This window comes from Opisthocomus hoazin, chromosome 1, assembly GCF_030867145.1.
Source record: "Opisthocomus hoazin isolate bOpiHoa1 chromosome 1, bOpiHoa1.hap1, whole genome shotgun sequence".
In the NCBI taxonomy this organism is placed as follows: domain Eukaryota; kingdom Metazoa; phylum Chordata; class Aves; order Opisthocomiformes; family Opisthocomidae; genus Opisthocomus; species Opisthocomus hoazin.
In genome coordinates this window covers 79,990,416-80,013,748 of record NC_134414.1, presented here as the reverse complement: position 1 = coordinate 80,013,748, position 23,333 = coordinate 79,990,416, and the positions used below count along the sequence as shown (strand labels likewise).

At 44.3% G+C, this 23,333-nt stretch overlaps 1 protein-coding gene across 1 annotated transcript; it reads right to left on the bottom strand.

The window, feature by feature from the left end:
• Nucleotides 1-1,244: 1,244 nt before the first annotated feature.
• RP2 (RP2 activator of ARL3 GTPase) lies at nucleotides 1,245-22,282 on the bottom strand. Its single transcript, XM_075427446.1, has 5 exons — nucleotides 22,117-22,282; nucleotides 12,196-12,861; nucleotides 10,458-10,572; nucleotides 7,121-7,206; nucleotides 1,245-3,831 (listed from the first exon to the last, which is right to left on the bottom strand). Exons 1-5 carry the CDS (start codon nucleotides 22,258-22,260, stop codon nucleotides 3,748-3,750), a joined length of 1,095 nt encoding a protein of 364 aa, XP_075283561.1. The 5' UTR covers nucleotides 22,261-22,282; the 3' UTR covers nucleotides 1,245-3,747.
• Between the last annotated feature and the right edge of the window lie 1,051 nt (nucleotides 22,283-23,333).

Genomic DNA, 23,333 nt, shown 5'->3' with positions numbered 1-23,333 from the left:
GAAGCCAGCATATAAGAGAAGAAGATATTCAGCTACAGAGTTCTCGCTCAAGCTTAAGTCAGTAAAACTCATTTTTGCCCCTATTAGTCAGAACGGCTGACACACATATTTTGTAAAAAAAAAAAGTTTCAGGCTGCTTTCTGGAATTGAAAAAAAAAAAAATCTGTCCCAGTTACGTAAGTGCAGCCTGGCATGTGGATTACTTTTAAATCCATGCATTTTATGCGTGACTATTAGATATGACAAAAGAAAATAGGTGACTTCCTAGCAATTGGGGCACAGATACAAAGCTTCTGCATCTTAGTATTGGAGGATGTGATTGGTAAAAATCGTGAAAATACTTAAGGACAGCTTTGCTATGACTTCAATACTACACAAAAAAGATTACTATGGAATGCAGATTCAGTTTTGGTACAAGATTTTTTTTAAACTGTAAAATTGTACAATAATAGACAAGTGCAAACCAAAAGCTTTGGTTCTTTAAAGCTTCACAATTGAACTCAATATATTAAAAATAAAATTATACTGATATAGTACTTAGTACTGTATTATACTGTAACTACTGATACTTACTTAGTACTTACAGTTTCTTAACAAATATTTACACTTCATGAAGGTTATCCTATACCATCTCTAGTTAGCAGATTCTCATTTCTGACCAGTTTAAAGTTGAGTCTGGAAATTTATTAAATGTTTACCCATTTTCAGAAGTTTTTACCTGTTTTCAGATGTTAAATGGGATATAAAAAGGAATTGTTTTCTATATGAACAATTCTACTAGTATAGCCACCACAATCTGTTTTTGCTGTGAGCCCATCACTAGCATGCATCTAGTACCCAAGCAGATAAGCACAGTTAAAAAGCACAAAGGTTTCACCAGTTAAAAAACAAAACAACCAACCACATGCACACACAGATCAGGGAGAAGTGCTTTAACAGTCTCCATCCAGGAATCTCTGTACTTGTATCTCTACAGCTTGATATATGAGTACGTTCTTCCATATTTTACTAGGAAAATTGCACTGTAAAGCTAATCATATCCTCAGTGACTCTGGGGAAAGAAATCCCTGCTGTCAAAAATTCACCTTTTTTGGAGGATGGATGACTTCAGAGTTAATGCTTATTTCCAGTTAGCTGTGAGTATCTATTTAAAGCGCCTGTTTAAACATGGAATTCAGTTTTTATATTTAATATAATGTAATTATGTTTTGCAATAATTTTAAAAAGTCTTCCAGAATCCAGAGTTTAGATTTTCAACGTTTATTATTAATCACATTCACAGTGCAATACAAATTACATAAAAAGCTATACAACAAACATACAAAGACTACATGAAGCACGTATCATTCTGTAATGGATACAATACCTGATGCTTATACTAGATGTGTTCTTAACACCTGTTAGCAAGAAACTGAAGTCAAAAGATAAATAATTGGATTGAGAAACTCCTTCATTATTTTGGTTTTTTATTAAAAACTCTTTGTGTTGGTAAGCAGGCTATTAAAAAAAAAAAAGCACAATACTCTGCTCTTTCCTAGCATGTAGAAAAGTTTTTCCACTGTTTCAAGCCTAGATTGTCAATTAATCCTGTCCTCCAGCAAGAGTAGTCACAAAAATCAGTTTAGGACTGTGTTTCCAGAGCAGGCTGATGATACAAAAACTATAAACATACATACAACCATGTGTCAGCGTGTAAGTATGGAAATATTATATGTAAATGTTTAGAGACCAAGCTGGTCCAATATATGCACTGCTTAGATAAATTACACAATGACAGTTCTGAAGTACATTACACAATTTTAATGTACTGTCCATACCAGAAAAATACATTTACTGTACGTGTCTAGAATAATTCCTGCAAATGTTCATGATGAGTTGCACTAGCACTCTGGAGATTGATCTAAGATTTTTAGTTGTTTTCACAGCCTCTCCTCACACATATTAAAAAAAAAAAAAAAAAAAATCCTGGCTGGCTAAGTGCAAATAAGTGGTAATTTCCACTACTGGTCAGATTCTGGTGGCAGTTTGATTTTATTTCACTTTGTCAAATAAAAACATTTCACAGAAGTGACATTTTTGTTACCTGCAGTACACTAATGGTTTAGCAACTTCAGGAGATAGTCTTCCTTATTTAATCTATACATAACTTTAAACTATGTATTGAGAATATGTCCTTAGGACCTTTTGTTAAACTAAAGGCAAGCGTTTGGCTAGTAGCAACAGAATGACAGCACAGAACCTCCCTCGAGCATGACAGAATTATGAATTTCAGGAGAACAGATTCTTTCATGTGCTAATTCTAAAAAATTAGAAAGAGATGTGTTTTTAGCCACCCACTCCAGAGCTGTGAAACTGATGAGTCGAGACTCATTTTCATTTAAGATGCACACAATCTTCCCTTTTGACAGACGACCATAAAGAGGAAATTATTGCTTTAGCACCTCAGCACAGCCCCAGTCCATTCAATGGATTGCAAAGGCTACACAAACTGGCAAGCCACAATTTCAATTAAGAAATTTGGTTCTGTGTGTCTGCATGAACAATCTGTTCAAGTATTAGAGGGCTTGTAAACCTGGACATAAGCTTTAAGTTCATGTAGAAAAATAAGTAAGGATGTAATATGCAAAAATAAATCATGTATTTAATATCCATACAGATCTGCATTCTAATATGCACTATATATCAATAAGCATCCTTACTGATCACTATTCAAATGCATCTCCCAAAATGCTAGTAGCACTTCTTCGGTCTGTTTTTAGCATGAATCCAAAATAAACCCCACAGCAGTGTCTAGTACTTCACAGCCAAAATTTTCAGTACTACTACTGAGCGTAAAACCCTTCTCCTGGGGTCTAGCGAGGAAGAGCTTTTTCAATGCCATCAGAGCCCTTCTCTGACTCCTGGTTGCTGTATGTCCCTTCTAACAAACAACAACAGTGCCAGGGACTTACTGCTCCGAGTCCAAGGGAACCTCATGTATATCCAATATCGGAGGCAGCAGTATTGACAGAGACCCTGAGCAACCCCAGAGCATCTTCAGCAGAGCACTCATGCTCAGAATTCACCTCAAAGCAGAAGAGCCTGGCGAGCGCTCGCTTACCAGAATGCCATTATGACAACTCTCAGCATAAATGCCACTGCAAACAACTTTACTCAAAAAAGACGCTGAAGCAGAATAAGCCAGATGTACATTTTATAAGTCACACGCTGCTTTTGAAAGCGTGCTATAAGGAGAATCCATTTTAGACTAGACTTCCAGAAAAAGTTGGTGACTGCAGCTTCCTCCCTGGCCCCCAGTGAAGACAAACTTGCACGTGGGAAAGTTTTGAACAGCAAGTTTCACGTAAATGTACTTCAACTCACACACGCTGTTTAGAAAGGTAACAATTACTACTGCATCAAATTTGGATCTGCATTGCACTTTTCACATACACATTAGCATTTGATGTTCACAAGAAATATTCAAATGTCAATAGAAGTGTAGAAATCGCTGTAAAAAGTTAGTACAAAACCTCCACTGTTTCTGGAGTTGAAAGACAAGTTTCTAACACAATGCATGTGGGGAGCTATGCCATTTACTCCAGTTCACGTAAAATGGTATTAAAACCACCAATAGCTTTATAAAAGGGACGTATGAGAAATACAAAACCAAATGACAAAACTTCTCAGATACTACTGCAGTATTCAAGCCAAGGGACATCCAAGTGCTGAGACAAACCATATGTGTGAACACCTTCATGTTAAACTTCACATTCCCATCTGCATGTCAGCAAAGTTGTAGAAATTGTCTACATCTTGAGACGCTGATGCCTTGCTCTCCGATACAAAAACCTGTTTTATTAAACAAGGAAATAGTTATGCATCACTAATAAAGAAGTTCAAGTAGTCTTTGCTCATTCAGAGCCAGTAACAGTTATTTTTATTTTTGCGCTTCACGAGAGGCACAACTCGCTTGGTTTCCACTGTGCGACAGAACAGTTCGAGAATTCTCTCAGCCCTGACGCATCCTTTGTGATCATCACCTGTTCCTAGCAGGCATGCTAGCTGCAGTAATCCCAGCCTTCCACTGATGAGAATTAAAAGTTTTGGGCTCGGTTATTCGGGGGTCACAGCTTCAGGTAGCGTTCATTTAGATGTATTTTGCTTGGTAAAGTCAAACTTTGTCCGGTGGGGTGGGGAAACAAACACGCTAAACCCTTAGACTACCATTAAGCTTTCCTTTGACAGAAAGGCAGAGCTTGTAAGAAAGACTCGCTTGCACCGCTATATTCCCCTCAAAACACTTAGTTGCTTCTTCATCAGGTGATTATTTTTTTTAAATAACTTCAATTACATTTGCATTTTGCAAAATTGATTGACGCATGTGGAAGTCCAAGCTCTAGGACAGTCATCTTAGAAAATTTAAGGCAAATCAACTACAAATGCCTTAGGCAACGTCCAAGTAGTTCATTGTAACAGACAGCGTTGTGGCGTTGTGGCTGTTCATCCATCTCAACATTCAAGTGATAGCCTCAATCAAAAACTTGAACTGAGTTCTTACTGTCTTGTATTTTCTATACGTCAAGCAGAAATCCTCACTGTCTCAGCACATCAGTGTTGGCACAGCCAACTCAGCTATTCTAAAGTGCACTGGGCCTGTAGGAATGGATTATTCCAGATGACTGTGGTCCTACAGTCATCACTTTTCTGCTTCAGCTCAGAATACTACATGAATGTAAACTATGACTGTTCCTTGAATTGGGAGTTTGCTTAAACTATGTGTTTTAAGTTGAATATCCTGTTGTCCAGTAAATTTCTCATTTTAAAAAAAGATTATATCACCACAAAGCAAGTAAGTTTCCTAGACTGTTCCTTGGATGCATGGTAAACCTCTGTTTGAAGGGACTTGAGAACATCTACTAATTATTTGGCAGTAGTTTGGTGCAACAGTGATTGGTACCACAGTCACAACGGTTGAATACCTTGCTTCTTTCAACATCCTTCACTACGAAGATATTAGAATTTACATTTTACAGAGTATTTTATGAACAAGCAATGAGACGGAGGAACAATATTAGAAAGCACGCCAAAAGAAGTGCAGCAGGTCACACCAGAAAGAATGTCAGAGGCAAGGCGTGCAGGCATACCCAGGCCACGCAAATAGGAAGTCTGCTTCAGCGCACAGCTCTCCTTGTAACACGGTGCTTCTACCAAACAGCTCGAAAAGCTCTGGTGGTGCTATTGCTGAAGAACTTTTCTACCCTTACTAGAGTATCTAGAGTTGTTTATCAAATTTATTTCAGAAACAAAAATCTGGTGAAATTAAGGTTATTAATGGATGAATTGAATAATTTTTAACTGTGGTTTTCAAATGCAAATGTAGCCACCTGACTAAAAGCAGATTAATCTCTTGCAAAAATCTTACAGCATGCCTGTCTTCCTAACAGATTTTGCCATTGTTTCTTGATCAAGGATACCTATAATTCTTTCTGAGCACTATAACAACTCTCAAACACGATAAGGGCAGCCAACAATGAGGTGAAACCACTTTGTAGAGCATTCCTGAACCTGCTGGTAGCAGCAAGCCTGAAGTTTGTTACTCCCTAGCTTCTAAATTATGTGCCAAGAAAGAAATACATTTTCTAAAAAATGTAGACTCATGATATTCAGTTATCTAGGGATCCATGCAGAAACCCAGTGTTTATCAGAAGTATCGGAGTTAGATTTTATCTAAATTAAGGTGTATACTTCTCAGGATGCCCAAAGTTCTGCTTCTTAATTCAGTCCAGCAAGTATTTAAAAAGTGAGGTAGGTTTTATTACGGAATCAGGCTGCAAACAGAAGATTTAGATCCAGATGCAGTAAGTAATTTCACCTCTGGAACTGAACCCAAACACTACAGTTCACCTCCAAGAACAACCCCTTGCTTCACAGCATGAAGTGGACAGTCTGAGGTTTCTGGATGCATCTCAGGTCAGGACACTCAGTGTTACAATAACTGACAACAATCGTTTTAATGAGGAAAATATAAAATTTTATTTGTTCTAATAATTAATACCACTTCAGTCTTTGAACAGAGAAAAAGATCTAGAAGAACGAGTGAATTACCTACCTAGTATCAGCTTTGATCTGTTTGAAAAAAAAAAATATGCTAAGCAAAGTAAAAAAAGCCACTGTAAACTCCTGCTTAAAGAGGCCATTTTTATGGTAAACTTTGCAGTGATGACTTGAGTCACAGGAAGAATCAGTAATATCACAACACTGCCCAGACTGTAGTCGTAGTATTCTCCAGACTCAGAGAGTCAAATTAAGGCCCGCTACACATCAGTTTTTTTGGTGCAATGGCAAATGCGAAAACAGCAAACATTAGCTGCATTTGAGATGACTTATTACAAGATGATTGTCTTCCAGAAACTGGGCAGTCTAGTTCCGAGTAACTCTTTCGAAAGGAACTAAAAGACAGCAAGGAGCTGTATGGACGCTGTGTCTCAAAGACATTCCAGTCTTCTTTGAATAGCTGCTTGAAACCAAAGGATTTGTCACTTTTATGTTATCAGGAGTGCTCTAATTGTTTCCAGGAACTTTCTCAAAACCATTGCCATTCAGAGAAACGAGGACAGCAAGTAAAGAAGAGGTGTGGCGTAAGGAAGCTACAGTAAAGCAAGCTGACAGAAGAAAAAAGAAAAATGCCTTTGAAGGAAGGCATTCTGCAATATACTACACAGCAAAAGTAAACCTTGAAAAAAGTTGATATTTCATCATATTTGTCAGGGTTTAATAGATTAGGACATCACACAGCAGACTTCAGTGTAAGGCTTGGAGCAGAGCTTTTCCCTACTATATTTACAGAACTTGTTTTTACTATTATGCGAAATAACAGTTTTAAGCGGAAAATCTTCTATTCTTCAACGGATACGGGGATTTAGTACTCTCTTTCCTAGGGCAATTTTTCCTACCTCTGACAAGCATCTTGAGTTTTGAGTACAAAAAACCCAAAACAACAACAAAAAACCAGGATGTTCAGATTTTACTATTCAGAAACCTAAAAAGATTGTGCAGTATGTCAGTGCTACAGCTTGACCGTGAAGTATCCTAGACATTCCGCAACTTTTTCTGCCAACAAATCAATATACCAGCTTACCTTGGTCCCACTAAAAACATTGTTTATAGTGCTTCGACATTCTTCCACAGCACCATCTCCACTGAACTCCAAAGCAACCACTGGACCTGGAAGATAGTTTCATCTAGAATCAATACTACTTTCCAGCTTGGCACTGAAACAGTAGATTTCTCAAACCATAGGGAATTGTGAACCTTGCAAGAAGCATTTTATGGTTTTTGCTTGAGCAGCCGTAATGCAGGATAAAGAATTAAAAACACTTAACCACGGCTTGAAAGTACAGTGTTATCCGAGAAGAAAATATCTGCAATTCCATGCTCATTTTTGCAGAGACTCTGGCAGGATTCCAGTTGTACTTCTTCAAAGGCAGCAACAGCACAAAAACGCTAAGGAGCGCAGGGCATGATGGAAGTGAGTCAGACTATACTGCTCAGATAGTGAGCCATTTCACAGACATCTGGAGTAGGACTGAGTCATTCAGGCATTTTTGTCTCAGTCCCAAGATAGCAAACTGCCTGATTTTCAGACTTGTTCTCACCCACTATTTGCAGATCCCCTTTCTCTGGTTTCATTCTGAACATGTTATTTCTTCCCACACGGGTGCCAAATAGCCCTTAAACTACACTGCCATCTGATTAAGTGCAGTAACTTTTGCCCTATTCTTGCAATGAGCATCAAAGACCTCTTATGTTACTACGAAAAAAACTGCATGTTACTACTAAGTGAGCTATAGCATATAACAGATGGCAAGATGTCAGTACTTCTGCAGGAAGAGACAAAACCCACTTACAGTCAGATCAATAAAAAAAGCTTTGACATACTCTGACTGTACACCAGTTATAAACAGGAATTTAACAATTGCTTTATACACATCTATACTGATTTGTTTTATGAATACAGAAACACTGGACATTTAGGTGGTTGAATCATAGAATCATAGGTTGGAAAAGACCTCTAAGATCATCAGGTCCAACCATCCACACAACACCACCACGCCTGCTAAACAATGTCCTGAAGTGCCACATCTACATGTTTTTTTTAACACCTCCAGAGATGGGGACTCAACCACTTCCCTGGGCAGCCTGTTCCAGTGTCTGACCACTCTTTCAGTAAAGAAGTTTCTCTTAATATCCAATCTAAACCTCCGCTGGCACAACTTGAGGTCATTGCCTCTCATCCTATCACTAGTTACTTGGGAGAAGAGACCAAAACCCACTCACTACAACCTCCTTTCAGGTAGCTGTAGAGAGCAATAAGGTCCCCCCATCAGCCTCCTCTTCTCCAGACTAAACAGCCCCAGATCCCTCAGCCGCTCCTCATAAGACTTGTTCTCCAGACCCCTCACCAGCCTCATTGCCCTTCTCTGGACACGCTCCAGCCCCTCAATGTCCTTCTTGTAGTCAGGGGCCCAAAACTGAACACAGCACTCCAGGTGCGGCCTCACCAGTGCCGAGTACAGGGGCACGATCACCTCCCTGCTCCTGCTGGCCACACTGTTCCTGACACAACCCAGGATGCCGTTGGCCTTCTTGGCCACCTGGGCACACTGCTGGCTCATGGTCAGCCGGTTGTCGACCAACACCCCAAGGTCCTTTTCCACCAGGCAGCTTTCCAGCCACTCCTCCCCAAGCCTGTAGCGTTGCATGGGGTTGTTGTGACCCAAGTGCGGGACCCAGCACTTGGCCTTGTTGAACCTCATACAGTTGGCCTCGGCCCATCGATCTGTCCAGATCCCTCTGCAGAGCCTTCCTACCCTCAAGGAGATCAACACCCCTGCCCAGCTTGGTGTCATCTGCAAACTTACTGAGGGAGCACTCAATCCCCTCATCCAGATCACTGATAAAGATGTTAAACAATACTGGACCCAAAACTGAGCCCTGGGGGACACCACTCGTGACCGGCCGCCAGCTGGATTTAACTCCATTCACCACCACTCTCTGCACTCAGCCATTCAGCCAGTTCTTTATCCAGCCAAGAGCACACTCATCCAAACTATGGCCAGCTAGTTTCTCCAGGAGGATGCTGTGTGATGGAACAGCGTCAAAGGCCTCACTAAAGTCCAGGTAGAGAACATCCACAGCCTTTCCTTCGTTCACTAGGCGGGTCACCTGGTCATAGAAGGAGATCAGGGTGGTCAAAGCAGTACCTGCCTTTCATGAACCCATGCTGGCTGGGCCTGATCCCCTGGTTGTCCTTCACATGCTCGGTGAGCACACTCAGGATGAACCACTCCATAATCTTCCCTGGCATCGAGGTCAGGCTGCCAGGTCTGTAGTTCCCAGGATCCTACATCCATTATTGTAGACGGGTGTTACATGGGCGATCCTCCAGTCATCCGGGACCTCTCCTGTTAGTCAGGACTGCTGATAGATGATGGAGAGTGGCTTGGCCAGCTCCTCTGCCAGCTCCCTCAGCACTCTTGGGTGGATCCCATCCAGCCCCATGGGCTTGTAAGTGTCCAGGTGGCATAGCAGGTCGTTAACTGGTTCATCCTGGATTATGGGAAGTTTATTCTGCTCTCTTTCCCTATCTTCCAGCACTGGGGGATGACTACCCTGGGAATAACCGGTCTGACTGTTAAAGACTTAGGCAACAGAAAGCATTAAGTACCTCAGCCTTTTCCTAATTCTTGGTGGCAATATTCCCCCTCGCATCCAATAAGGGATGGAGACTCTCCTTGGCCTTCTTTTTGTTGTTCATGTACTCAGGAAAACATTTTTTGTTGTCCCTTACAAGAGTGGCCAGCCTGAGTTCTAGCTGGGCTTTTACCTTTCTAATTTCCTCTCTGCATGACCTAACGAGACCCCTGTACTCCCCTTGAGTCACCTGCCCTTTCTTCCATAGGTGTCAGACCTCTTTTTCCTCAGTCCCAGAAAGAGCTCCGTGTTCAGCCAGGCCGGTCGTCTTCCCCACCGGTTCGTCTTGTGGCACATGGGGACAGCCTGCTCCTGTGCCTTGAAGACTTCCTCCTTGAAGAATGTCCAGCTGCCTGGACCCCTTTGCCCTTCAGCACTCTGCAATAAGCAGCTATGGTAGTAAGTTAGAAATAGCCTAAAAGCACGTGGAGCCTTTGACCACCCCAGACAGATCTTCATGTGCCACTGCTCCTGAGCTATGGGGTTGGACCACTAGAGGGGGGGCAGAAGCACAAAATACATGTAAAACAGCTCGTTTCCGATGCTTTCAGGACTTTTGGCTGGTTTAGGGCCTGACTGATGCTTCCAAAACTCATCTCAACTGGCTTTACACCACGCCCTTGAAACACAAATTTCTTCTTCATTCCTCTTGATTCTCCAGAACTCCCTAGTGACAGCTAGGTTTCTAGACCAAGAGGAGAAAGAAAACACCACAAACTCACCTCTTTCAAGCAGTGGAATGAATTCTGATGCACACTGCTGGAAAACTCTGTGAGCATCCTCTGCCTTCATTGAGACTTCTTTAGTCTGTACCAGCTGAAAGCCTTTCCCAGTCATCTGTTAACAGAGAAAGAATTCATGTTAAAAATGCTTCTAAGGCAGCGAGTTCAGCTCGAGTACCCAGATTACATTGGAATAGACCCATTTTCCCCATACATATTACGTTACACAGCAAAGGGACCCTTTTTTCTCTTTTCAAAGACCATTTGCTTTTCCTACATTTCTATTTATTTTCATTCCATTCATCCAGATTTTCTCCTCTGCCCTAGTGCACCTAGAGGAGTAAATGTGAACATTTTTGTTTTATATTATGGCCCAAGGTTGTGGGTTTTTTTCCCCCGCAATCCCTCACAAGCTGAAACTAATGGGAATTAAAAGCATTCAGCATCTGGAGTCAAGCAGTTCTCATTAGTCTGCAATGGTTCAGTCAAGCATTAGCTCAAACTCTCATCTATCCACTGCTGAAGTTCTCCATTTTGGAAAAAAAGCTACAAACTTACAAACACATGCAGCTTTTTACTTCAAATCTAATATGAAACTAAAAGCACGTGGAGAAGGAGCAACCGTACTTGTAGTTCCAAATCATCTGTTAATACAGAGCAGTAAGGTTTCTACATAATCTCACTAGGTAGTCTTTTAGCATCTTCTTAATTCTAATTTCTAAAGAACTGCTAACAGAGGAGAGCACACCTATTAACCTCTCTACTGTAGCTATTCCTTCTGCAGCAAAAAAACAACCCGTAAGTATCATTACCTCCCTTCACTCAAGTAGCTGTTAGTAACTCCATTCCATAAAAATTCAACTGGGCAGCATGTGGGGCATAAGAACACCCTACAGCTTGCTTTCTTTGCAGTTAAAAACCCAAAAGAAGGAGCTCCATCAATTTTTTTGTTGACTGTACAACACTGGGATCAGCAGCTTTCGCAGATACCCCTCTCAAAAGCTGTAGCTCATGGTTACTGGCTCGGCTCTCTCATCCCTGGCACTCCAGGATGCTAAAAGCAGCCAGCCACTCCCAGATTTTAGCCCCAGGAAAGCACAAACTCAGCCAAGCTTGGGAGATACTGCCTCACAGCAAAAAAAGACAAAAAAAAAGGAAAAAAAAAAAAAAAAAGACATCACCAGCTAGTTAAGTAATCAAAGACAGCTGACCAGCTGTGACAAACACTCACTGCCTCTTCCAGAAAAAAATTCCAGTACTGGGTGGCAGGGAGGATACAATTTAACATGTTAGCTTTTTAAAGTCTCTGTTAGCACTGGAAAAACTGTCAGGACAGACTATTTTGTTAGCTGTGACTTTCAGTGCAATAAGCTAACAAGTTAATTGGCTATATCCCTTTCATAAGTATTGCCAATCACTTACTCTACATGTGGCCAAGTTCGTCAAATCAACTATGCATTTTCTTCAGAACGCAGCTTTGATGTGTTGTGGTGGAAAATACACTCGAACTATCGGAGGACAGATGTGCCAGTCACAGGATGTCAGCTGTAAAACAACTGTCTCATCAGATGAGCTCTGATCTCTTACCTTGCTTTAAGGTTTTCAACAGTGTAGTTGATCAGTATGGGTAGCAGACAGGCAGAGTTTCTGCGTTCTCCCTGCAGGGAGCACCAGAGGCTCCCCAGAGGAGAGTTCGGTTAGAAATGCAAAAAGCTGAACCAAGACAAAGGTCGCTTACCTCATCAATTAACTTCCTGGCGTTTGCAGTTGTGTAGTCACCAGCAAAAAACACAGCCAAACACGATTCATCGCTGCTTTTCTGTCTCCGCCCTCGAGTTACTGGTATTATGCTTTTCGTTGCATCTGTAGAAATTCTGACAGCTTTCAGCTCCTCGGAGCTGGGCAGAGGAACATAATCTTGGACTACAGCATTCTCAGGCAAAAGGCCCCAGTTATTTTCTCCTGACACAGGGGTAAAGTCATGGATGTTGCTCCATGTGTTATTGAAGATACTCAGTCCAGCATCTTTAAATTGTAAAGCAAGCTCAGGATAATAGTACTGGAAACATCCAAATTTCATACCTGTGGAGGACTCAATAATGGGCTGGGTGGCACAGCACAAGAACACCTCCAGCTTTCTGCAGTCCCGCGCGCGAAACTGTTGGCAGGCCACTATGCATTTACAATCTTTGCAGTCACGGAAAAACACGCTGCCTTTTATTGGTCCCAAAAAGATTTGGCAGTTTACGCAGTCATCAATAGTGATTGCAGCAGAATGGTCAAATATGTAGATATGACAATTCTCACAGTCCTGAATGATGAATTGTTGCCCTGCTACTTTTCCAGGCAGTCGACCCACAGTTTCGTCTTTAAGTCCAGAAAAAGTGTAATCTTTGGGGTCAATCTGAAGGAGGAAGAAGAAAAGAACATGAAAGTCTTCAAATACAGAGATTATCATATGCTAAATGTCAATTGACTTGCATTAATTGAGGTAGCACTGAATTGTACAGGATAACCAGGAAAACTCTTCAAAGAGCGATGCAAGATCAGAAGCAGCTCTTTTAGCTAAACTACTGGAATGCACAGTATTGAGGTAGAACAAAAAATTGAAACTACACTTCTGAGAAGCTCCAGGGGAAAAAAAAAACTAACTCAGTTTGTCCTCCAATAAAGAAAGGAGGTGGAGGGAGCTAGTTTGCTCTGTGGAGTCTTAAATTGTTTCTCCAAGGATGAGGGTCCTGGGTATTATCACAATAACTAATAAATGAATTGGCCAACACACTTAAAGACCCATAAAGCTACAGATACACAGAATTTCCTTTTCAAGTAACTTTCTTGGTCATATTCTACCACACCTCAACACGTTGCAAGGAAACCTTGCTGCTTTCAAGCAGTATCTCCTTTATTATGTTTGCAAACTACAAAGAGCTTGCTTATCTGTGCCACAGCATTATCTTGCCCTAACAACTACAGGATTTTCATGCTAACAACAGCCACATGATTTTTTTAGCTACGACCAACAAGGAAACAAGGGCAATGCTGATGCAGCAGGCAGGTTCACAGACCTCTCCTCCTCCACGCTCCAGCATCCCACCGCTGGGAAGGGACATTAGAGAGAGGTGGTGGCTTTCTGGGGGACCCTCCGGTGGGGAGCAGCGCCTGACAAGCCACAGCGCCCAGGACAGTATGCCATACAGGTGGGCAGCGTAATACAGCCAAGAAATCTGAGCTGGCTCATTTCTAGATAGACGTAAATCTCAAGACAACTACAATTGCCAGAGCAAACTGTACTCTGCCCTCTTGTGAAAGCTTTTTAAAATAGCACTTAGAAGTATACAAGTATCTGAACTAGCCTAGCACAAAACCACTTCACAAACCTGCTATTTGATTATCAGCCCGAGGGCCCTAAAGTTTGCTGCACCGTAATCAGTGTTAACGCGTTACAACAGTTGCTGTATAGCCCGATTTGTAAGAACCTCCTCCTCCTACTTCTCCTCCTCAGCATTTCAAACATTCACACAAGATTTAGAGACCAGAGACAGGCATGAACCGGGATGGGCTAATGCCAGACACTCACTAAACCAGCTCAGCCTAGGTAGCATTTGTCCAGAACAGCTAAGGGAAGCTAAAAGTCTCTACCAACCCATAAAATGTACTCCTTTACACACAACATATCTGACCTCCAGACAGGAAAGCAGGTTTGCAGCTGCTGAATTTTCCAAATAAAATGCAAGTTGAGATAATGAAGGTGGCTTCCCAGAAATCTCCCCTCAGTCGTATTTAATACCACTAGCACATATCCAGGAAAGTTCGTTGGAAGAGTTACAAATAAAATTGGGAGGCTCAAGTGATAAGGGACACAGCATGGACACTCAGCAACACTCAACACTGATAGCTTTCTACGATGGCATGACTGGCTGGGTAGATGAGGGGAGAGCAGTGGATGTTGTCTACCTCGACTTCAGCAAGACTTTCGACACTGTCTCCCATCACATCCTCCTAGGGAAGATCAGGAAGTGTGGGCTGGATGAGTGGTCAGTGAGGCGGATTGAGAACTGGCTGAATGGCAGAACTCAGAGGGCTGTCATCAGCGGCGCTGACTCTAGTTGGAGGCCTGTAACGAGTGGTGTCCCCCAGGGGTCAGTACTGGGCCCAGTCTTGCTCAACTTCATCAATGACCTGGATGAAGGGACAGAGTGTACCCTCAGCAAGTTTGCTGATGACACCAAACTGGGAGGAGGGGTGGATACACGGGAAGGCTGTGCTGCCATTCAGCGTGACCTGGACAGGCTGGAGAGTTGGGCACAGAGGAACCTGAGGAAGTTCAACAAGGGCAAGTGCAGGGTCCTGCACCTGGGGATGAACAACCCCATGCACCAGTACAGGCTTAGGGTGGACCTGCTGGAGAGCAGCTCTGTGGAGAGGGACCTAGCAGTGCTGGTGGACAACAGGTTGACCATGAGCCAGCAGTGTGCCCCGGCTGCCAAGAAGGCCAGTGGTCTCCTGGGGTGCATCAAGAGGAGTGTGGCCAGTAGCTCAAGTGAGGTTCTCCTTCCCCTCCACACTGCCCTAGTGAGGCCCCATCTGGAGTACTCTGTCCAGTTCTGGGCTCCCCACTTCAAGAAAGATGAAGAGCTACTGGACAGAGTCCAGTGGAGGGCTACGAGGATGGTGAAGGGACTGGAGCATCTCTCCTATGAGGAAAGGCTGAGGGAGCTGGGCTTGTTCAGCCTGAAGAAGAGAAGGCTGCGAGGGGACCTAATAAATGCTTATAAATATCTAAAGGGTAGGTGTCAGGAGAATGGGGCCAGTGACAGGACAAGGGGCAATGGGCACAAACTGAACCATGGGAATTTCCATCTGAACATGAGGAAGAGCTTCTTCCCTCTGAGGGTGACGGAGCACTGGAACAGGCTGCCCAGGGAGGCCGTGGAGTCTCCTTCTCTGGAGATATTCAAGACCCACCTGGACAAGGTCCTCTGCAGCCTGCTGTAGGTGACCCTGCTTCGGCAGGAGGGTTGGACTTGACGACCCATAGAGGTCCCTTCCAACCCCGAACATTCTGTGGACACAGTATGATCCGGATTCTAACCCTCCAAGGTCTGAAGTCTCATGTGATGTTACATATTTGATCCATATATAAGATATATTCTCAAGTATGAGAGAATATGAATATAAATAAGTATTAAAACTGCTTTTGGACACATTCTTCCCAGGCATCCCCTAGAACATTTATGTGTGTGTATATACATATATGTTGGTTTGTTGTTTTTTTTTTTGTTTAATAACCCTGGGAGACAGGCTTACTGCCTTCAAAACAGGGTACAGAAGAACAGTTACTTCTCTTAGGAGGCAGAAGTTAAAAGTTTCCGGAACTTACAGCTTTTTTGAAAGTTGGCACCTAAACACGTCCTTCTAAACTGCTCTGCTCTAAAAAGCCTCTGAAGCAGCACTAGCTCGGCCTGCATGGCAGCCTTTGCAGAGGTGTGTGAAACTTCAACTGCACCTCGCAATTTTACTTAGGCCTAGGTGAAAAACACTGGTTAGTCAGCTAACCCACGGCTTACAGTTTCAAATGAGAGTGCTTGAGAAAGAGTAGTAGTTGAGTTTAAGGATAAAAAAAGTCAGCTTACTGCCACCTCCAGGAGCTCAATTTTGATGTGAATTAACAGTTCTGCCCTGATGCAAGTCCTACGTCTCAGTTTGTTCATTGTGCTAGGGAGTTTGCCAATTTCCTTTACTTTTGCTTTGCAGTTTTCCTCTTAAAGACCAAGAGTACTTATTGACTAACAACGCCATACAGACTGGAGGGACTGAGTGAAACAGATTTAACACTCTCTCCCCCCAAAGGGTTATTGCTGCTGCAAGGAAGGGGGTAACCCAAGAGACTGTAGCAGATCTGAATGGTTCACTTCCCCTGGGTAAAAGAAATACAACAGAGAAAGGAGAGTGAAGGCAGAACTACTGGTCTGAGGATGCATCCAACAGCTGTCCATACACTCATCACAGAAGTTTCATGCTCAGAGTCTCTGAAGCCAGCAGCTGTCATCAACAGGTTAATAAGAAGTCAACTGTGTCCACCTTCCTTCCCCTGACAGTCAGCACTAACTGCTTCTTAAGCTGTCTCAGCAATGTAGTAAAAAAGCAGGCCAGGAAAACCAAAAGCAACAGAAGAAGGTAACATCTGCAGCCTCATACAAGCATAACCAGAGCTATGTAGATTTCTCTGCCCATCCATTCGGTACAACTTTTGCTGTAAAATTTTAAGCATGTGGCATGTCAGCCAAAGTCAACTGTTTGATAACTCATCTATTTATCCTTCACATTTGGATAAAGCTTCAAAGAACTTCGCCCAAATCCACCCAGCTCACCCAGACAGATGCTTCACTCTCCATCCCTTAATACATTTTTAAAATGTCTTTTTCTTCCCCAGGCTGGTTTAAGTCCAAATGATGACACTATCTGTAGAGGCAATTTTAAATTCTTTCAACTGAATGTAAAAAGTTTTTTGAGTAGATACAAGTCATGTATTCATAGACATAGGTACAGCTCAAAAGTTCAAACCTTCTAACAGAAGTGCTATGTGCAGGTTCAGGAATTACTCCATAGAGTGACCTACAGTAACCAGATAAGATGATGAAAAAGTAATTCCTGCTTACACAACATTCTTCCCCCTCAACAGAGGTACAGACCTCTCATCTTCAGTTACCAGCGATGACGTTGGTGATAAGCGTGTTACAAAATACTGGAGGACAAATTGTAAGGAGCAGGGATTTTAAATAACAAAGAAAGGAGAGAGATGATGGCAAACAAAAGTTTGTCACAGTTGCTTTGAACTCTAGGAAGTTCTGCTGCAACTTGTGCAGCTTTCCTTCCTGTAAACACTTGTCTTGCAAGAAGGTCAGAGGCCAGACGTGAAGGCTGTAGATGACATACATCTCTTCAGCCACCATTATCCAGTTCAGTGGCACCAAGACTTTTGGAGGAAGACTTAGAAGTACCAGACCCTCACAGTTTTTAGTGGTAACTGTGCCAAGTATCACCAAGGATCCCAACAGCTTCTTGAACTGTTTCCGGTGTGAATTCATGTCTTTACAAGATTTCTTCACTGGGTCCATCAGGAAAGGAGTTTTAGTCAGCAATGACATGCCACCACAAATATGAGAAGGCACTGACATTCTTAATGGATTATGGTTCTCCCTTAGTTACCTGGGCCTAGCCTGCTGAGTAAACAATAGTTTGTAAAGCCTTTCTAATCCACTTACACTAAGGTCTTCTCTTTTAAATATCATTCTCAAAAAATCATTCCTTATCTCTCTAAATCACAGCAGAGTGTGGTTCAGCTATGGATTTATACGCAGTCGATGACATACAAGAGTTGGCTGCTGACCCAGTGACATTAAAAGCTGCAGCTATAGGGTAGGCACACCAACTTAAGAGGCTTTACTTGCTATTTTTGCAAGTAGAGGAATTAACAGAAAGGAAATAAGCAAGAAAAGTGCACTCCCAGGCCTAGACACTTCTGCATATTCATATTTGCAGGGGATTGGTGCCCTTAAGCACTGAGTTGCAACATCCTCTGGAGACTGTTGAAGTTACTCACCTCTGGGAGATTTCTAGATTCTTAGGCAACAAGTACAGGTGGAAACAGGGACATGTACAGGTTCCAGTCACTAGCATACAACTTTTCACCTTGGAGCACCTCCTGCACACCTTGACTTTAAGTGTGCCAACACAACAATCTGAATACATGTTTGATTTTATTCTTTGTGATCTTCCCCTCTTCCAGAGCACCCGTAATAGCATAAAACGGTCATTCTCATACTTTTTTGAGCAACAAACCATTGCCAAATACCGCAGCTAGGAGAAGAGGAAGAAGAAAGCAAGCTACTACATGCCTATATCTGACTTAACTGGAAATATTGTTTAACATGAACCTGCTGACTGTTTCTCACTTGATAGACTACATTTTGAGAAATACAGCAGTAGTTCCTCTGGTGCACTGGGAAGCGTAAGGGAGATGCACTGGATTTAAGGACAAAATATTTCACTGTCTAGTTAAAAAAAAACAAAAAGAAAGAAGACAAAGTGATTTTATTTATATTCCAAAGTGAAATATAAAGTGGCTACCAAAACTAGATCTAGATAGTTCAGGATGTCCAAGTCAGCTCAGATCATGATAGCAGAACCATCAAATGTAAAGTAACTAACAAAAGACTATCTATGATTTACGTAGAAAGTTACACCTCTGAGGTTTTTTTGAACTGCTTGAACATAGCCATCACAACCCAATATAGCAATGATAGCTGCGTGTTTCCTATCAACTAAAGCAGTTAGGTTGCAAGTCAACTGACATAAAACAAAACCTTACTTGTTCCTTCTGAAACAAAAAATAATCTGGGAAGGAAAGTCCCTCTAAGCTTTACATGCCCCTGTGACCATAATTAATCTAATCCTACTTCTTTAAACATGAGACAACAGCAAAAAAAGACAACGCAGATTTTTGTGTCTTCTTCTGCAGAGAAGGTCACAGCACATGGGTATATCTGCCATGACAAGACACAAGTCCCAAGTTCCTGTCTACATGTACCCATATTCATGTACCCATATTCAGTTCCTGCTGTAGTTATCACACTGGTCACGCGTGGAAACGACCCTAGTCACACAGAAGGCAGTAAGGCAGGAAAGGAAAAGGGAGCCCGGGAGCAGAAATAAATTTCACATTCCAGGTGCAAACCTAGCTGAAGCAGGCTGAGGAGGGCCGAGCACCACCAAGTTCCTCTCCCACACTCGGTCAGACAGGGACTCTCATGACAGCCCAATGACATCAACACACGACAAGTCCCCAGAATGCAGCACAGCAATAACACTCCATAATAAACTGTGCTCTGCTTATTCTCCTGGACTAAGAATCCCAGAGCAGCAAGAAACTGAACACTCATCCTTTTCCCTTCTGTTTTCAAGATAAGTTGATCCTTTGATTCTTCTGCTGCACCATAAGTAACCTCCATACAGTTCTCCAAACCCAAGGGTCAGCAAGCATTACAGAGATTCCAGGAGATTTATGATACAGTCTAAATTTCATTAATTTTTGCATACCTTAAAAACACAGACTTCTGTCCTCGCTTACATGAGGTCACATAGAAATCTGAAAAGGCCCCTCAAATTCATATACTTTCCTTAATTTCAGTTCAACTATCAGCATCTTATGGTATTTTGTATTTGGAGTTTTCTACCATGCAGTCCATGCTTGGGACTATTATATACGAGTTACATGGTCACTAGGGTATTGTCATATTACTCTTTGGCTAGGTCTGCCCTAGCAGACAATACCAATACTGATCACCTTTTGCCGTTGGGACACAATTAAAAGAGATTACACTAACGATGCTGTCCTTCAGAAGCAGAAGAAATAGTTTCACTGTAGAAACTCCTCGGGTTCAGAGCTTCTTCCAGCACAGCTGTCAGCTAGCAGTCACTGCTTTTCACATCCCTAATCAGACAGGCATGCACACGAGCGTGCCTACATTTTTCTGCCTACAGTAAGAGTGTCAGCACAGCATTAGCTTACACAAAGGCAGCCGGAGCCTCTGAGCAGCAAGACTTACCCACATGTAAGAACGTACAGAAGATAGCTCACAAGAGAACTGCCAAACCTGCTTGCAGAACTGCACGACATAACCAAAATTACATCACTGAATATCATAGAATCATAGGTTGGAAAAGACCTCTGAGATCATAGAGTCCAACCATCTGTAGCAGACCCTAAAATTAGAAACACCCCCCTAACCCAAACGATGTGCTGACATGTTATTAAAAGTGACAGGAAATTAACACCAAAAGACCACTAGCACCTCTGTCAACAGAACTGAGGTGTTCTGGGTTCAGAATACAATTCAATGCACTTGATGGACAAAAAGGAGTCTTGATATCATAAGTTTTCTGACTGACTTCAATCTAACTTTGTGTACAAAAGCAAACTGTGAAATGAGTAAGTATAAGTGATGCATCAGAAATGAGAAAGCAATAGACAACAGGATAATGTATCAGAGACAACACTTAAAGCCACTACATTAACACTGACTTAGCATCACTTAATACAAACTTGGATCAACAAGTTTACCGCACCAAGGGCTCGCTATTCCTTCACCTCAGACCAAGCGTCTCAGCACTGCTTTCCTGGTTTAACGTACTAAGCATGCACCTAACAGCCCAATGAAAGATATGGCTGCAAGGAGCAAGAGAAACGGGCTTGACCATTCAATCGCTGTTTGTGAGCTGTGCAGTATAAAATTAAGCAGCTAATTTGAGGGCTTCTGCAGTTCAGTAACACAGCTCAAGCTCACCGATTCTTCTGGTTTCTAAGAGTCTTTTATAGAAAAGGAGGAAGCTTTTGCACATGCAACACATTACGTGCACTTTTTCCTCCACAGAGAGAGTTTGTGCTGCTATAGCCTCGCCTGTTAGCCTGAACCTACTTCCAGCATGTTAACAACAGCCATCTCCTTAGCAACAAGGCTGGCTGGTCTCCGAATCCAGTGTTTCCGTGCCCTGACTCTCCTCCTGCTAGGTTCAGAAGTCAGCGCCACATAGCAGATGTGGTAAAGAATCTCGTATCAGTTGAGCTGAAGCTGATGAATTTACTCTCAGATTAAATCACACGATTTCAAAAGCCCATTTCGGCGTGTACTTTTGCACAGAGCCAAGACTTGTTCTCCTCCTACTCTCAGCCAGGGTTTCGGCACAGCCCTCTCCCTGCAAGAACAGTCTCGGCACAAGCAGCAAGCTGCCACCCTCCCCTCCTCTCCCCAGCGCCACACTGCAAACTCATAGAATCATAGAATGGTTTGGGTTGGAAGGGACCTCAAAGATCATCTGGTTCCAACCCCCCTGCCATGGGCAGGGACATCTTCCGCTACACCAGGTTGCTCAGAGCTCCATCCAACCTGGCCTTGAACACTTCCGGGGAGGGGGCAGCCACAGCTTCTCCGGGCAACCTGTTCCAGTGCCTCACCACCCTCATGGTGAAGAATTTCTTCCTGATATCTAATCTAAATCTGCCCTCTTTCAGTTTAGAGCCGCTCTCCCTTGTCCTGACACTACACACCCTCGTGAAAGGGTGTCGGGGAGTCGGAGCAGCAGGCCCAGCACTGATCAACCGACTTCGTCCCCATCTCTGTCCCCGAGGAACCAGCGCCTCCGGGCCACACACCCGCTCCCCAGCTCACCTCCCTCTGAGCTCCTCTGAGGCTGCTCGGAAGACTTCGGGGACACCCTGCAGCACCCGGCTAAGTTTAGAAAAACAAGCCAGCCAAGCATTCAGATCAGTTCGCGCGTTTTCTTTTCTCTACCTGTAAAATACGGCCTGAAGGTTTGGGGATCTTCTTCGCTACCACCACCCCAAGCCCACGGCCTGCCCCGTGCTCCCCCTCCCCGCCCCGAGGCGGCGGCAGGGCGGGCGGGCCCGGCGGGGCCGCGGTGTCCCGGCGCGTTCCGGGAGCGAAACTCGGGACGCGGGCGGGAAGAAACGCACTGAACGCAGCGCTTCCACGCTTTCCCGCCGAAGCCCCCGCGATCGCCTGGAGACGGCCAGGCGCTGCCCGCCACGACAGCCCGTACCCCCCCCCCCCCCCCCCATCCCGCCGCGGCCGGCCGGTACCTTGGCTCGCTGGTCCCAGCTGTACTGCGGCGCCGCCTTCTCCTCGCCCGCCGCCGCGCCCTGCTCGCTTCCCCCCGCCGCCGCCGCCGCCTGCTGCTGGCCGCCCTGGGCCGGCTTCCTGCGGCGGGAGAAGAAGCAGCCCATGGCGGTGCCGGTCCCGCCGCCCGGCCGGCCCGCAGGGAGCGGCCGCGCCCCCCCGCCAGCGCCCCGCCCCGCCTCGCGCGCTTCCGGTTTCCTCGCGTCTCCACTGGCGACCGCGAGACTTCCGCCCCGCTCCGCTCCGGCGGGGGTCACAGGTCCACAGAACCTTAGGGGAAATCTTAGGGGTTGGAAGGGACCTCTGTGGGTCATCTAGTCCAACCCCCCTGCCGAAGCAGGGTCACCTACAGCAGGCTGCACAGGGCCTTGTCCAGGCGGGTCTTGAATATCTCCAGAGAAGGAGACTCCACAGCCTCCCTGGGCAGCCTGTTCCAGTGCTCCGTCACCCTCAGAGGGAAGAAGTTCTTCCTCATGTTCAGACAGAACTCCCTATGCTTCAGTTTGTGCCCGTTGCCCCTTGTCCTGTCAGTGGGCACCACTAAAAAGAGTCTGGCCCCATCCTCCTGACACCCACCCTTCAGATATTTATAGGCATTTCTAAGATTCCCTCTCAGCCTTCTCTTCTTCAGGCTGAACAAGCCCAGCTCCCTCAGATTCTCATCATAGGACAGATGCTCCAGTCCCCTCATCAGCTTGGTAGCCCTCCAGTCCTAGAAGCGCTGCTCCAGCGTGGGGTCTCCGCAGGCCGCAAGTTCCTGCAGAAGACCCCCACCTGCTCCGCTGCAAGGTCTTCCATGGGCTGCAGGGTGGGTGTCTGCTCCACTGTGGTCCTCTCCACGGGCCGCAGGGAAACCCTTGCTCCAGCACCCGCAGCACCTCCGTCCCCTCTGTCTTCTCCAGCCTTAGTGTTCACACTGCTGCTTCTCTCCTTTCCCCATTGCTCCTCTCTCTCGCGCTGCTACACAGTGGGTTTGCCCTTCCTTAACCCCGTTTTTGCAGATGTGCCACTGGTGTGGCAGAGGGGCTTGGCCATGCTCTGCGGTGGGTCTGCTGGAGCTGCCCAGCGTGGCCAGAGCCCCTGGCCTCTCCTCGCAGAGGCTGTCCCTGCAGCCCCGCTGCCAGCACCCAGCCACCTACACCCAGTGTGTACCCGCTCACAGAACCTTAGAGGCATTTTG